This window comes from Lampetra planeri, chromosome 13, assembly GCF_965212315.1.
Source record: "Lampetra planeri chromosome 13, kcLamPlan1.2.h2, whole genome shotgun sequence".
NCBI classification, from domain to species: Eukaryota; Metazoa; Chordata; class Hyperoartia; order Petromyzontiformes; family Petromyzontidae; genus Lampetra; species Lampetra planeri.
In genome coordinates this window covers 2,185,928-2,199,636 of record NC_136119.1, presented here as the reverse complement: position 1 = coordinate 2,199,636, position 13,709 = coordinate 2,185,928, and the positions used below count along the sequence as shown (strand labels likewise).

General features: G+C 41.1%; 1 protein-coding gene across 3 annotated transcripts; it reads right to left on the bottom strand.

Annotated features, from left to right (window-relative positions):
- Positions 1-6: 6 nt before the first annotated feature.
- Positions 7-12,004, bottom strand: GOLM2 (golgi membrane protein 2). Of its 3 annotated transcripts, none has more exons than XM_078599837.1 (9): positions 11,617-12,004; positions 7,568-7,622; positions 6,659-6,761; positions 5,565-5,685; positions 4,422-4,566; positions 4,161-4,265; positions 3,795-4,058; positions 3,155-3,394; positions 7-1,336 (listed from the first exon to the last, which is right to left on the bottom strand). In XM_078599837.1, the coding sequence occupies exons 1-9, from the start codon at positions 11,941-11,943 to the stop codon at positions 1,254-1,256; spliced, it is 1,443 nt and encodes a 480-aa protein (XP_078455963.1). In that variant the 5' UTR covers positions 11,944-12,004; the 3' UTR covers positions 7-1,253. The 3 variants fall into 3 exon arrangements, with proteins under 3 accessions (XP_078455963.1, XP_078455964.1, XP_078455965.1); XM_078599838.1 differs by having other exon boundaries at positions 3,194-3,394; XM_078599839.1 differs by lacking the exon at positions 3,155-3,394 and having other exon boundaries at positions 11,617-12,003.
- Positions 12,005-13,709: the final 1,705 nt, after the last annotated feature.

Below are 13,709 nucleotides of genomic sequence, written 5' to 3'. Positions count from 1 at the left end.
GATGGATTAGAGGGTAATGAATTTTTTAATGTTGCTTATATACAATATGGCTGCCCAGAGTGCCCCATCAATGTTTTCATAGAAAATAGGCTTTAACAAATAAGTCAATGGATCAGTTTACAACGCATTGTGTTGTCTCAGATGCCAATATAAATATGGATAATTTGCAAACAAATAGAAATGCACATGGCGGCAATAACCACATAATTTTTTTTCTCCCAAAATTTTCGGGCCTTTTCCCACCCTTTAATTGTTGAGAACAAAACTTGGAAAAAGAGTACTTGTTCACTAATAATTTCTGCTGTAACGTTAAAGGGTTTTTTACATATTTGAATGTAATAAAACATGAAACCACGTTGACATTTTTTAAAACGTCCAATTTCTGTGTGTAAAGCAATACATATAGACCTGTAGATTTACCTAAATTGTGAATCAACTGAAAATGTATTGCATTCATACTCTTGGGTCTATCGGTTAAGTCATGTAAATAAATAATAATAGATCACGACGTTTCGATCGCAACACAAGCAATCGTAAAAATAATAGATCACGACATTTCGATCACTTGTTGCAAGCGAAACGTCGTGATCTATTGTTTTTTATTTACGCGACTTTACCAAAAGACCCAAGAGTTATGAATTCCTGCAGTCACGAAAGCTTTAAATCAAGATGTATTGCATTATCTCCTAAAAGTGCAGGAAGTTAGACTGCCACTTACATTGCAACCCTGTGCTGCATTCCCTTTGGAATTCAATTCAAATGTTGATTTGTGAGTCCCTGGCTAAGACTAGATGCTGCCAGACATGTGGTCTGTGCCTACTTTTTTACATTAAAAAAACGTTAGTTGGCCTTTCTTTTATATTGGTAAATAAGTTGGTTTTTTTGTGGCACATTACCCAACGTTAAACTACCAGCACATTTGTAAAAATATATGTGTACCATGGCGTTAAAGCCACATGCAATTATACATCTGCTAATATGTAAACATGGGATCTGCTTTTCAGACCTACAATAATGATCATAACCCAGTGGAACCTTTTGAGATCAACAGTTACCAGTTTTTTACTTTTAAAAATATAACTTATATACTCTATTTAACCCATTCCGCTATTGAACCACAACGTTTCTTTGCAATTACAAACCCAAAAGACACCCCCAAAGTTTTAGATAAAACAAAAGTGTTAGAAAAAACTAGTAGATTATTTTAGTTTTCCCGTCTCAACAGTGTAATCGCCCTTTTTCGTCACCGTGTTTCAAAAGTCATTGTCGGCTGGAGCGTCAGGCCTGTTTGCATAACCTGGGTTACGATCCGCACCCATGGCCCCATCTTCGTCATCTGAAATTAAAACAGAAGGGGGCTCTCGGTACACGCCACATGTACACACGACATTTGCACGTCCTGGCCAGGAACGTAGTGCGCACAGTTCATTAAGAGTTTGCATGAACTGTCGATACATAAAACACCCCCCCCCACCCTCATACTGCAAGCTCCAGCCACTGTATAGATACAACAGCAACAATGCATAAGAGTTGCAATTGTGATAACATCAAATGGCACCAATAACGCAACGGATATGCAACAGCTGATTAATTACAGCTCAGGGTATTCCGTTGGAGCAGATGCAAACAATTAGTATTTTTTCATGACAATCTAATAATAGGCATGGAAAGATTCATCAGTTCATCATTAAAAATCCAATGTTACGATCGCAATAAATGCATCGAATTATGCATGCAAACATCGACAATGACTCACCATTAGTTAAGCGTATACCTAAGTGTTACGTATAAACTACTGGATCAAATGAGACCGTATAAACATGACAGATGAGAATACTAATTATTTGATGAAGCTGCATTGGCAGTAGTGCATAAGCACGATTAACCAATAACTATCATAGAATACAAGTGAAACCAACAGCATTAAATTCAAAACAATTGATTCTTGAGTAGAATCGTCACCCCAGAATGTGACAGTTCATCAAATTGCGGGAAGCGGAATGCACCGTTACATGCCCACAAGACAAACGTCTGATTTCGCATCTTCACTTGTGTAGCAAACACCATCGGAATGTCAGGGTAAGCAAATGGCAACGAAAGAGACGTTTAGTGCATGCATTATGGCGTTACGCAAGTTCAGCAACATGCAACTGTTGACACGTGGTGAATATTCAGTTAAAACTGTCAAGAGGGGTGGGGGGGTCTATTAGCCTGGGGATAAAAACAAAATCACAAACACACAATGATGTTAATTGACTTTTTTTTGCAAAGGTACAACTCAAGCGGTATACTTATGGTAAGGAAAGTGCGTGAACATAGCGATGGTTGTAAGAGCAGCTCATGCCATGAAAAGATTAGCAAGCCACATGATGAACCAAGCCACATGTACCTCAAGAGCAAAGCAAGAACGAGGGAAGAATTAAAGACACTCGGACAACTGACATTTCTCTATCCCAAATTCTTTGTAGTAAAGACAGAGACGTTATTGTGGATAGGTTGCCAATGGGGTACAGTTTCATGAGATTCTATCTTTTAAATTAAAAAAAACGCCCCGAATGAAAATCCAGAGACCTTGTAGGGCTGTTCCTGGATCAATAATGCACGACTCCGTGGTCAATAATGATTTGAAATCTTACAATGCGTACATCGCATCATGGAAGATTACATATTTTTCAATATGCATATGTTGCATGGGTTCAGGTTAGCCTTGCAACTGTTTGTGACTGCAAACATTGACCACAATGTCAAAAAACAAGTTCGGGAAAAAAATCATACATAAGCATGGATTATGTTACGTTTTGCAACATGAGTTTGTCATTGGAAGTATTTAATCAACACTCCAGAGGCTGGAGGGCTAGCTGTCAGGCGAAATTCATTTTCATATTTGCAAACACTCCTCGTTGCTTTGTTTATGCAATACTTTCATCAATTTGTCTGGTTGTGAAAATGGTAGTTAGCAAAACAACGTTATACCTACAAGTTCGTTAATGTTCGTTCATCTTTATGGAAGTTATTGAGTGCCTCCCTACCCCGATACAGACAATGTCTTCATTATTGAAAATTATGTTTCGGTCCAGGTGAGTAAAGCGTAGGGGGTTTGCCCATTGACACCCGCATGTCAGCGTTGAAAGTGATTCGTGCGGTTAATTCGTACCCTTGGGTTTCCCTGCACGGGGCTGCCAACCCCGCTCACCTTGGTTGTCATCCTCCCCTCCGTCCCCGTCCTCCTCCTCATTGTAGGCCAGCTCAGCCTGCTTGTCTGCCTCGTACTCACCCACATTACCCCCGTCGCCCTCGTAGTCGGCTCTACTGGCCTGCGCTGGGTCTGCCTGACTGGGCCCCGACCGCGCAGGAGCCCCGGCCGCCCCAGCCACCGATTCGCGGGAGAGGCGGCCTGAGGTCGCCGGCCGGCCGGTCGGTCAGCCAGCCGTGAAGGCGATCACGCAGTTGGCAAAGAAGGGAAACAGAACGTAGGAAGCCACAAGGGACAGATGCATAGAGGGAGGCCAGAGAACCGGGGTAAAGCTTCACCCGCTCAGCCACCAAAACCACTTTCTGCGTAATTTCAGACCCAATCTACAGCACACATTCTAAAAATACGAGGATGCACAAGGAGATGAAAAGTAAATGCCATCAGTAAAATTTAAGCATGAGCACCTATAGCTTATTTAGTAATAAACTCGGCTTTTTTTTTACAATGATGCTGTATCTGATGATACGAGACGATCATATCCCTTGAAATAAAATGATCAACTTTACAGATCACCACTTTCGGACGGAGCGCAGCTACATACCGGATTTTCCCGGCTTGCCAGGCTCGTGATCCTCGGCTTCATCGGCTTTCTCCACCTGTTCCAGACCTTGCTCAATCTTGTCCTCCTCCTTGGGGGGCACCATCATAACTACGGTTGTCTTCCCACCCTTTGGCGCAGAACCTGGATTCCCGATTACAACTTTTGGTGCTTTTTTGCTCTCGGTTACACGTGGAGGTTTATTCTGCTTGGGCGATGTTACTTTTACGACTTTGCCATCATTAACAGTGTCTTCCTTTTTCTTATCTGCAGGTGGAAAAAGCACCAGAAAGAAAGCAATGCTTATTTAACATCACAGCTAACCGCATAAATTGGCGCGCAAAGTTTGCCGTGTGGTGTTGCGGTTACCAGGTTCCTCAACATCGGCCTTCTGTTCATCATCATCGGGTTTCTTCTTGTTCTCTGTTTCTTCTACAATGTCTGGCATCCCTGCATCCCCTTCTTTCTTTTCCACTACCAAAATGTAAACAAATTAAATTCAGCACTTTATTTTAACTATAGTAAACACTTTAAAAAGCATAAAACAATGGCGTTCCAAACAAAGTAAATTGAGCATACAGTGAAATGCAACAGCTGTCGGTGTCAACTGCATAGAATTCAAACACTCACGTTTTCCCTGCTCACCATCAGGTGACACATTTGCCTGCTCTGCTGGGATGTCGTTCGTCTCTAGTTTTTCAACCTTCACCTTTTCACCTACATTCTGCTCTGGCTTTGCAGCATTCACTTTTTCTTTCTCAGGTGCCTTCGGTGGCTGTTTGGAAAAACATAAAAGGCAGCTGCAGGTATTGAACATAATTTTGGAAAAGGAAATGTTACGTATTATATAAACATCTATACATTTAGCATACTTTACAATAGATAAATCGCCATAGTGAAATGGTCAATAGTAAAATCAACAGTTGGCTTTCCGTCCTGCCCCATTTAGATGTAGGAATACAAGACAACAACTGTGTTTATCTTATGTACATTGTCTTCAAAAGGCCTGCGCTCACATACTGGTGAATGCATTACACAAGGAACCCCATCACAAACCAAAATTGACATGAATGCTCACCTAATCCCACCCTTCTCTTTCAACGGTATTTAAAAAAACGTGAAGGTGTAACCTTGCAATTTGCTTGCTCGTGCTACTGTATCTGGAAGGGCATCCACGAGAGGTAACTCTTGAGTGCCCCTTTCGAGTTTTTGCTTGGCCCACTCTTCCAGGCTGACCCGCACCTACAATTAGCGTGGTTGAGTATGTATGGTGCGAAAGAAGTTCAACATACAGTAAAATCTTGGATTACAAGTAACTTGGTCTGCGAGTGTTTTGCAAGACGAGCAAATTTTTTAAATAAATATTAATTTGATAAACGAGCGAGGTTTTGCAATGAGTAGTATGTGTATACGCTTTATCTGCTGAGCGTTACGTGATCACAACTGATATACGAGTGCTTTGATATACGAGTGCTTTGGATTACAAACACGTATCTGGAACGAATTATGCTCGCAATCCAAGGTTTTACTGTATATATCTTGAAAGAGGTGGGAATACTACTGGACATCTGTGGAAAAAAAGCTTCATAACTCATCGGATTTCTCCAGGATAAATACATACTCTGATACCCACACTTTACCCCACCACACGCAACATACCAATCAATTCACTGTGGTGTGTGCTCATTTCATCCTGTGCAGTGGACATAAGCATATTAAAGCACCACCTGATATATTATACATGGTATACACTTTTGAATATCAATAACTTACAATATCTCTTTCTATCTTTTCCGCTGCTTCTGCCTTGAGTTTGCTGTTTTCTTTCTTGAGAGCTTCCAGTTTTTCTTCATACTGATCTTTCAGGGAAGTCAGCTGCTGGTTACACTGAAAGCTGCGCATGACAAACGCAAGTTTACTTCAAAACAGCACATTCAACACATTAAATGTGCATGAAACAAAACACTAGGTGGAGATCATTCGTGCTCGTTTCCTCCCATGTGTACAAACTCTAATTGCCTGAAAACATCTTAATATATAGAGGACTTTAGAGCAATCTTTGGCACCGGCTCACCACCTGGCAGCCTTCCAGCTTGCCTGTGGTTTCCCAGCGATTGTGAGATGCAATTTCCACAAACGACGTCATATAAAACAAATAATTACATTCCATGTTTTTTGTTTCTGAAAAAGTCCTGATATTCAGTGAGGCTTTCATGGAAAAGTAAATAACGTTATTACAGTAAGACATTAAAAATTACCAGTAAGTGCAAAAGCAAAAGCCATCATTTAACATTTGTCAAACATGCCACCATCTTTGGGTCTTTCGGTAAAGCCACGTAGAAAGATCAAATAATAAATAACAATATCACGACGTATTCTCAGCAGCTCTCCCGCGATCGAAACGTCGTAATATTGTTATTGTTTTTATTACTAAAAGACCCAAAGAATATGAATTCCTGCAGTCACGAAAGCTTTAAAGTCATGATGCCACCATCTATGCTAATGGTTCACTGGCTATAAATTCTAAGTCTTTTCCTCAGTCATATGAGTTTTTTCTAAATGTAGCCAACACTCTGCAAAGTAAAACCTCAACATTCCGAAGAAAGTTATTTTTTTCAGACGTCACGTTTTCAGTGTTGTTTGTACGATGATCTTCTGTGCCGACTGTGCTGCCTTTTAACTAAATGCAGACATGCACTGTTAACAAATTAAAAAAAGTTAATTTTCTAAATTTCAGCCATCACTCAGGCTTAACTACACACTTAGTAAAGAGGGCAAGTTCCATTAAAACCTTCATCCTATGGACATGACCAAAGCGTACCCTTTAAACTGTATGAGAAAGCACTTGGCGTACATTCCTAACATACCTGTTATATTCCAGTCTTTGCTGGAGTGAAGAGGAGTTCCGTTTGTATGCATCCATTTCTCCCTGTAATCTGATGTACTCTCTCTGCAGCTCAACAAATTCGCCTGCAACAGACCACATCACAAGATGAAGAATATTTAATTTGCTGCTATAAGTGGATTTAAAACTAAATTCTTTAGAACTTATTTTTTTTCATTTGTTGTCCTTCCCCCAAACCTCCGATTAATTTGGTTGGTGCGAAAGAAGTTCAACATACACTCTATGTCTTGAGATTTGGAATATGTCACAACTAACTTTTGAAGTGACATTAAGCGGCCTGTTTATAAAAGCCTTGTTAATGCCTTACATATTTTTCACACAGAATTTCAGCTGAGAATGGAAGTCTTAACAGCTGTAACAAGCCGAATTGAGTGAAAAAACTACTTGTTTTTAATGCAGTCATCAGTCACAGAACCTGGTTTAATCATGGTTGACTACTCAGATTCTCAACCACTCCAATGCCATATCCACATGCATGTTATGAGTTAATCATGATCATCTCGCATGCATGCGCTCAGTACCCCAATATTAATGATATGACAATTTTCTACATGAGTTATGAAAAATAATACTATATTACAATAGCCTATTGCAAAATATCAAATTCGAAAGCGCGTGTGTATTACACGTCGAACAAGTACATTGTGAATACTGGACGGACAAGGATAACCTGTTTTATGGAATGCAGTTGTTTAGGACATGTAAGCTTGCATAACATTTTAAAGAAATTCAACAATAACCTGCTATTTTTGCATACCATATTTGGACAATCTATAGTCTATGCGTTATATTATTATACACAATATACTGTACACCCAAATAATGTAATGTGATGCATATTTATTTGTGTACATTGTGGACAAGTTCTCACCTTGAATTTTTTTAAATGAAACTTGCGTGTCAGAAATGTTCCTTGCCATTAGACTCTGAAAGAATTGTACACAAGTGCATCATACAAAGTTAATACGACTCCAAATGATTCGATTTGCAGTTTCATATTAAACGTGACTTCTGGAGATGTCACAATGCACCGACTCATAAATCAAATATTTTTATGCTCACGACACTTGCACTTAATTGCGTCCGAGCGGTGACGTTTTTCAATGTGTCCATGTCATTTGTAAGTAATTGGTTCTTGTGAACCTCACCAGTCACCAGAGGCTGCTATATTTACCAGTCTAACAAAATATATATTCTATATAATTAAATCACGACTTTGGATTGTGAAGATTAATAAAATCGCCAAGAAGGTGGATCGTTCCATCTCCAATAACCACATATTTACAAATGTTCCACTTAAATCGCATTACATCATCAGGGTGATGTGATTTAAAGTATATACACTCTGCCTCACTGACGTTCTAACCTATGCACCAAATCATGCAAAGCGACTGTTTAATACCATTACCACAGATGCTCATATTACAGCTCTTTAAACATTACTGGCTTTCGTATGTAGTGCACAGATCTGCCCTGCACAAGGCCAAAGTAGTTCTTTTGTACGTGGCATTATTGTATTTGTTTAGGATTTTTTTTGCCATTTACAAAGCCATGCAATAAAAAAAAGCCACAGGTAATTACGTCATTTGCAAGAAAGTACTGTGTAGATTGTAACGGGTTATACGATATTACGTACACTTACAATGTTTAAATAGAAGCTATGTTTGATGGACTTTGTAAAATCTCTTCGATGGGGGTCAAACTTTAGTATGAAAAAAGACAAGTGTTTTAAGCAGGAGTAATATCAGTTTTAGTTCACGTCAGAGCTAGCCTTCAACACCACAACCAGAAAATGCCTCTGGGCTTGTATGTACGGAGAACTTATTTCGCCCCATACGTAGCCAACCATGCTAATCGGAGGTGTGAAGGATGCTTTGAATTTACGAACATATTGTAAATTGTGCAAAGGAATGTGGTGTATATGTAATCACGGAGAGTAGTTTGTGACTGGTTGGGATGTGTGCATGTAGGATGAAGGATTTTACTTCCAAGACTGGCATTTAAGTGGCACCTGGTGGTTGACAACCAAAAAGGGAAGCCCTAAAGCAAGATGGTGATGCAACAAAGATGGTGATGCAACACAACTGATGCTTTTGCAATGTTGTTGACCTTTTAAAGAGGGAACCTTATTTGGCAATACTGCATTGGCTTTGGGGCACACGCACGTCTACATGCTATGAAGGGCTATCACCCGAAACGTCGCCTATTATACACGTACCTTTTAAGGCAGTGTAATTGACCAAAGAGAGAACAAAGGTCGATGGCAACTTTGCACTTACAGAGGGACCTTTAAGGGCATAGATTTACATGATCTGAACCAACCGGATCTGGCAAGCTTGGTAACCTGAAATACATCGCCAGAAACCAGATGAAACCAGAACCACTGAATTGTGCAAGTAATTTGCGCGTGGCAGAAAATATTAAAAACCATTTACCCAACAATGCCATCATAGGACATGAATATTTTTCAGTGTTAACGTGGGTGAAATTTGCTATGAGGCGATGCAGTGCAGTATATAATATTGCTTTTGAAAGCAAAACAAAACACTCTTTAAATGCTTAGGTATTTTTTTTTACAGAATTGTAACGATATGATGATTTAACACTCACTGTATATCATGGGGTCAATGCAAGTTCATATTCGTGTGGAGTTCTGATGTTAATTGCTGTGCCATTCACAAACTGGTCCTGGTTCATCCAGAGATATTTCATGTTTGACAGTAATTGTTTTCATGTTTGCAAAAAGGGGCCCACAGTTGAGATAATTCTCCCACCTTTCTAAACGTCTGCGTAAATTTTGGCATTGCCGGGGCAGCGAAGCTGATGGAGACTCGTGTACATTTGCGCAGGCAGACAAGCGTGATTCTGTTTTATAACTTCACACCTGAAGATAATATCTATACTCAGACACGTGGATGTAAAATTAATGTTGCACTGAAAACGGCCATGGTTAATGACCTCACAGTGTTGGTTGCGTGAATCACTGTAGTTATTTCACACTAAAAGAAGGGCCATGCACTGGACATCTGGGAAAAATAGCTTCGTAGCTCATCGTATTCCACCAGTCTAAATAAAGATTCTGATATTTGGTGAAAATGCTGTTCATTTTCATCAGCCTGTTCTGTGGTCCCGAATGAGCTTGAAGAACCTGACTGGCTGGCGACCCAGCTCCTATCACCAAGGCAATGTTCGTGATTGCGTGGGCGTGAAACGCGAGTTCAGCAAGGGACTGTCTTCTCTACAAGGAGAGACAACACTTGGAACTCTTGTTGAGAAACAGCACTCTCGGGTTAACGGCACCACGTGCCCATCTGTGTTTCACGAGACTTTCTTAAGTGGTTTGCTTTGATGTTAACATTATTTTGAAAACCGCCATCTCCTTCGGTGTCCAACCTGTCACCAATAAAAAGGAATAAGCTACTCTGCCTCACTACAGATTCTCAAAGTTAATTCCATTCCCTTGTATGTGACAAGATTACAATGTAGCAAATTAAGTTAGTACACAATTAATCGAAGACTTAAATCAATTGCGATGTACAAAAACCATCACCAAAAATCTAATTTTCAAACTACAATGTCACATCACATTCAACATTTACGGTCAAATGCTTTGGAAAACTGCATACTTTCAATGCCTATGCAGTTGTATGTAACTGCATTTATTCATTGCTGAAACGAATTTTTAAGCCCACAATTACATCGACTAGTGAAAGTGATGATTATGGTTTATGCAAAATAAATGCAAATTGAGGATAATCAAAGCAGCAGCCAACGGGAGGGAATGTGCCTGAGAGTACGTCCACCACTGAGAAGGAACGATGAAATCAGCTAATGTACAAGTGCAAGGCGGATTGTTACTTCGAAGGACCGTGAGAGATGGCAACGCTTGTGGAGGCCTTTTTTGCAGCAGTGGTATGACCATAGCTCATGGTGATATCCTGTTACAGTATATTTAGGCAAATGGAGTGAATAATATTGTACACGTGACAAAACAATTGAACAAAAAATACGTACAAATATGTTCAAAACAACAAAGAATATATTCCTGAAGAGAACCATGGCACCTAACCGTGACAATTTACTCAACTAATTGGGGTGGATGGCAAGGGGATCGATATAGAGGTTTTATCGAACACGAGTTTTGGCTATACAGGGTTTAGTTAATGAGGTCTGTTTTCCGGCACACGAGGGTCATGTTTCGACTCTATGCAGTTTGACGTTGCTAAGATAGTCGTGAGATAGGTTTACAAGAGGTGAGTGCGGCATCTGTTGGAAGGTACTATGGTGTTAATGAATCGACTGAGAGTGATTTATATACCATGTATGTTTTTGTGATCATCTAACACTCAACATGGTTAGCTATGTATGGTGCGAAAGAAGTTCAACACACACACCACGCTCACACACAACGCAAATATCCACGCATATTGACGCATGCATCTTGAGTCCACTCGTTGAGGACATGGTGACTCATCAAAGTTCAAGCGACAGTGTTAGGGGTGGAAACGAGTGCTGCAGTGCGGGAAGTCATGAAGATGTGGGTTTTGTGTTGAGGTGAAATTGAAAGTGCACACACACACGAGAAATAGAGAACGACTCGGCATCCTTTATAACAATTAAGGATGTGGTGTTGTGCAGGGTAGCTTGAGTTCTCATATTAGGACAGGAAACACCAAATTACATTATACGACCGCGTAGGTTTATGCGGTGGCACTGTATAACCCTCCAATGTTTTTTTGGGTTGTACCGCGAGTTATTTGGCATGATGTCTGATGTTTCGCTCCAGGTGCTGGACGATTTTTCAGGAACTGAATAAATTCATTTCAATCAATCAATTCAGTGTCTTGAAGAAGCTCCCAGCAGGCGAAATAAAACATCAAACACCACTGATATCAACGCAGCCACGGTCATCTGCCTCACCTTCTCTCCCATGCACTGGTGGAGTTCTCGCTCTTTGTCCCTGAGCAGGCTGCCGGCTTGCATGAGTTCGTCCTTCTTGCTCTGCACCTCCACGCGGTGGTTCTCCACCTGGCCCGAGAGCTCGGCCGTGCGTTTCTCCACACGCACCTTGGCCGCCTCAAGCCGGTGCTTCTCCATGCCCAACTGTTCCAGCTCCTCGGTGAGGTGGTTGTTGCGGCCAGACACAATCCAGTAGTTGAAGGCCAGCACGGTGGACACCACCAGCAGGGCGGCCAGGACCAGAGGGGGCGCGCGGCCCCCACGTCGCGTCCCGCCGAAGCCCATCATTGTTGTACTGTCAGGCTGTAAACACCTTCTTGCAGAACTTTAACGCTGCACACACAATACAATACAACACAATGCAATTTGGGTTTATACAGCGTGTAAATGCCATTGCATTGTAATGCACCACAGAAAATAGTGGGCATATTTATTTAATATCGAGAGCCAGTCAGACGTAAGCAGAGGAACAATCTATATATATATATAAAATCGCAAATCTGTCTGTCTGTCTGTGTGTGTGTCTGTGTGTCGCCGGACCATACGCAGTTTCATTGGACGGCGGTTGCCCCAAGCAACGGGTAGCGACGCATTCGCTGCCGGGTGGACGCCATTTTTAATTCCCGTTAAAAATATGCGCACGCATTTGTGGTATAAACTCGATATACCCAGCGTTGCCCGGGGGGAAAATACATTTAAAATCTTATGAAAACTTTCAAACATTACATACCAATGAAAAAAACAACTGTGTAATTACTTTTAAACCCGACGCGCCAAGAATCGATTCTCTGAATCGCGCAGAGGAATCGAAGGTTGTAGATTCCTTTAGATTCGGACGATTCCCGTTTACTATAAGTTGCTTAAAGTCGATATAAACTGCTACGAACGGGAAATATCCGGCGTTGACGGGGCAAAAATGTAATTAAAAACTCCTGAAAAAATAAAAAAACAATGAAAATGAAACTCTATCATTCAAAATGTAAACCCCCAACATGCCAGGAATCGATTCTTTGAATCGCACAAAGGACTAATCGAAGGTTGTAACTTACTTTAGGATCGCGCTTCCTGTTTAATATAAGTTGCTTATAGAGTTGATATAAACTGCTACGAATGGGAAATATCCGGCGTTGACTGGGGCAAAAATATAATGGTGAGGGCGGTTGTGAGTGGCGATTGTGAGTGGTGATTAGTGAGTGGAGGTTGAGTGGTGAGGTTGAGTGGTGAGGGTGAGTGGTGAGGGTGAGTGTTGAGGGTGAGTGGTGAGTGGTGAGGGTGTGATTGGTGAGGATGAGTGGTGAGGGAGAGTGGTGAGGGAGCGTGGTGAGGGTGAATGGTGAGGGTGAGTGGTGAGTGGTGAGGGTGAGTGTTGAGGGTGAGTGCTGAGTGGTGATTGGTGAGCGTGTCATTGGTGAGGATGAGTGGTGAGGGAGAGTGGTGAGGGAGAGTGGTGAGGGTGAATGGTGAGGGTGAGTGGTGAGTGGTGAGGGTGTGTATATATGTAAGGTTATTAAGAAATATATTTTTCACCCGGGCAACGCCGGGTACTTATGCTAGTATGGTATAAAGCCTGGTCTTGAACAGGGGTAGAGGAGTCAACAGTGCAGATATCTGGGGGAAGGGAATTCCAAACTATGGAGAAAGCAGATGTGACGGCATGGTATATCACGGAGTGATGGTTAACTTGGAACTTAGAATGCTTTAGATGCTGGAGCCGTATGTGTAGATGAGTCATTTAAGAGATAGACAGGAAAGGGTCTATGATCTTGACATGCACCAATATTTGCAGAGCAAATATATAACAATGTGTCACTTGTGTTAAGAGGGGCCGTGTTGCAGTGACTTCAGAAGCTATTATGTGATGAAATCTTCCAAGCATGTTTTCTGACACAATGCACTTACAGCTGCAAGAATTCGGAATGGAAAAAAAACTAAAATTAGTTACTTCAGTGAACTTATGCAATGATTTACTGGAATTTCTGTAAAAGGCCAGTTGGCTTAAAATACTGTGCCTTTACTTTCCTCTCCGTGACAGTAAAAAAAATCCTGTAATTTCA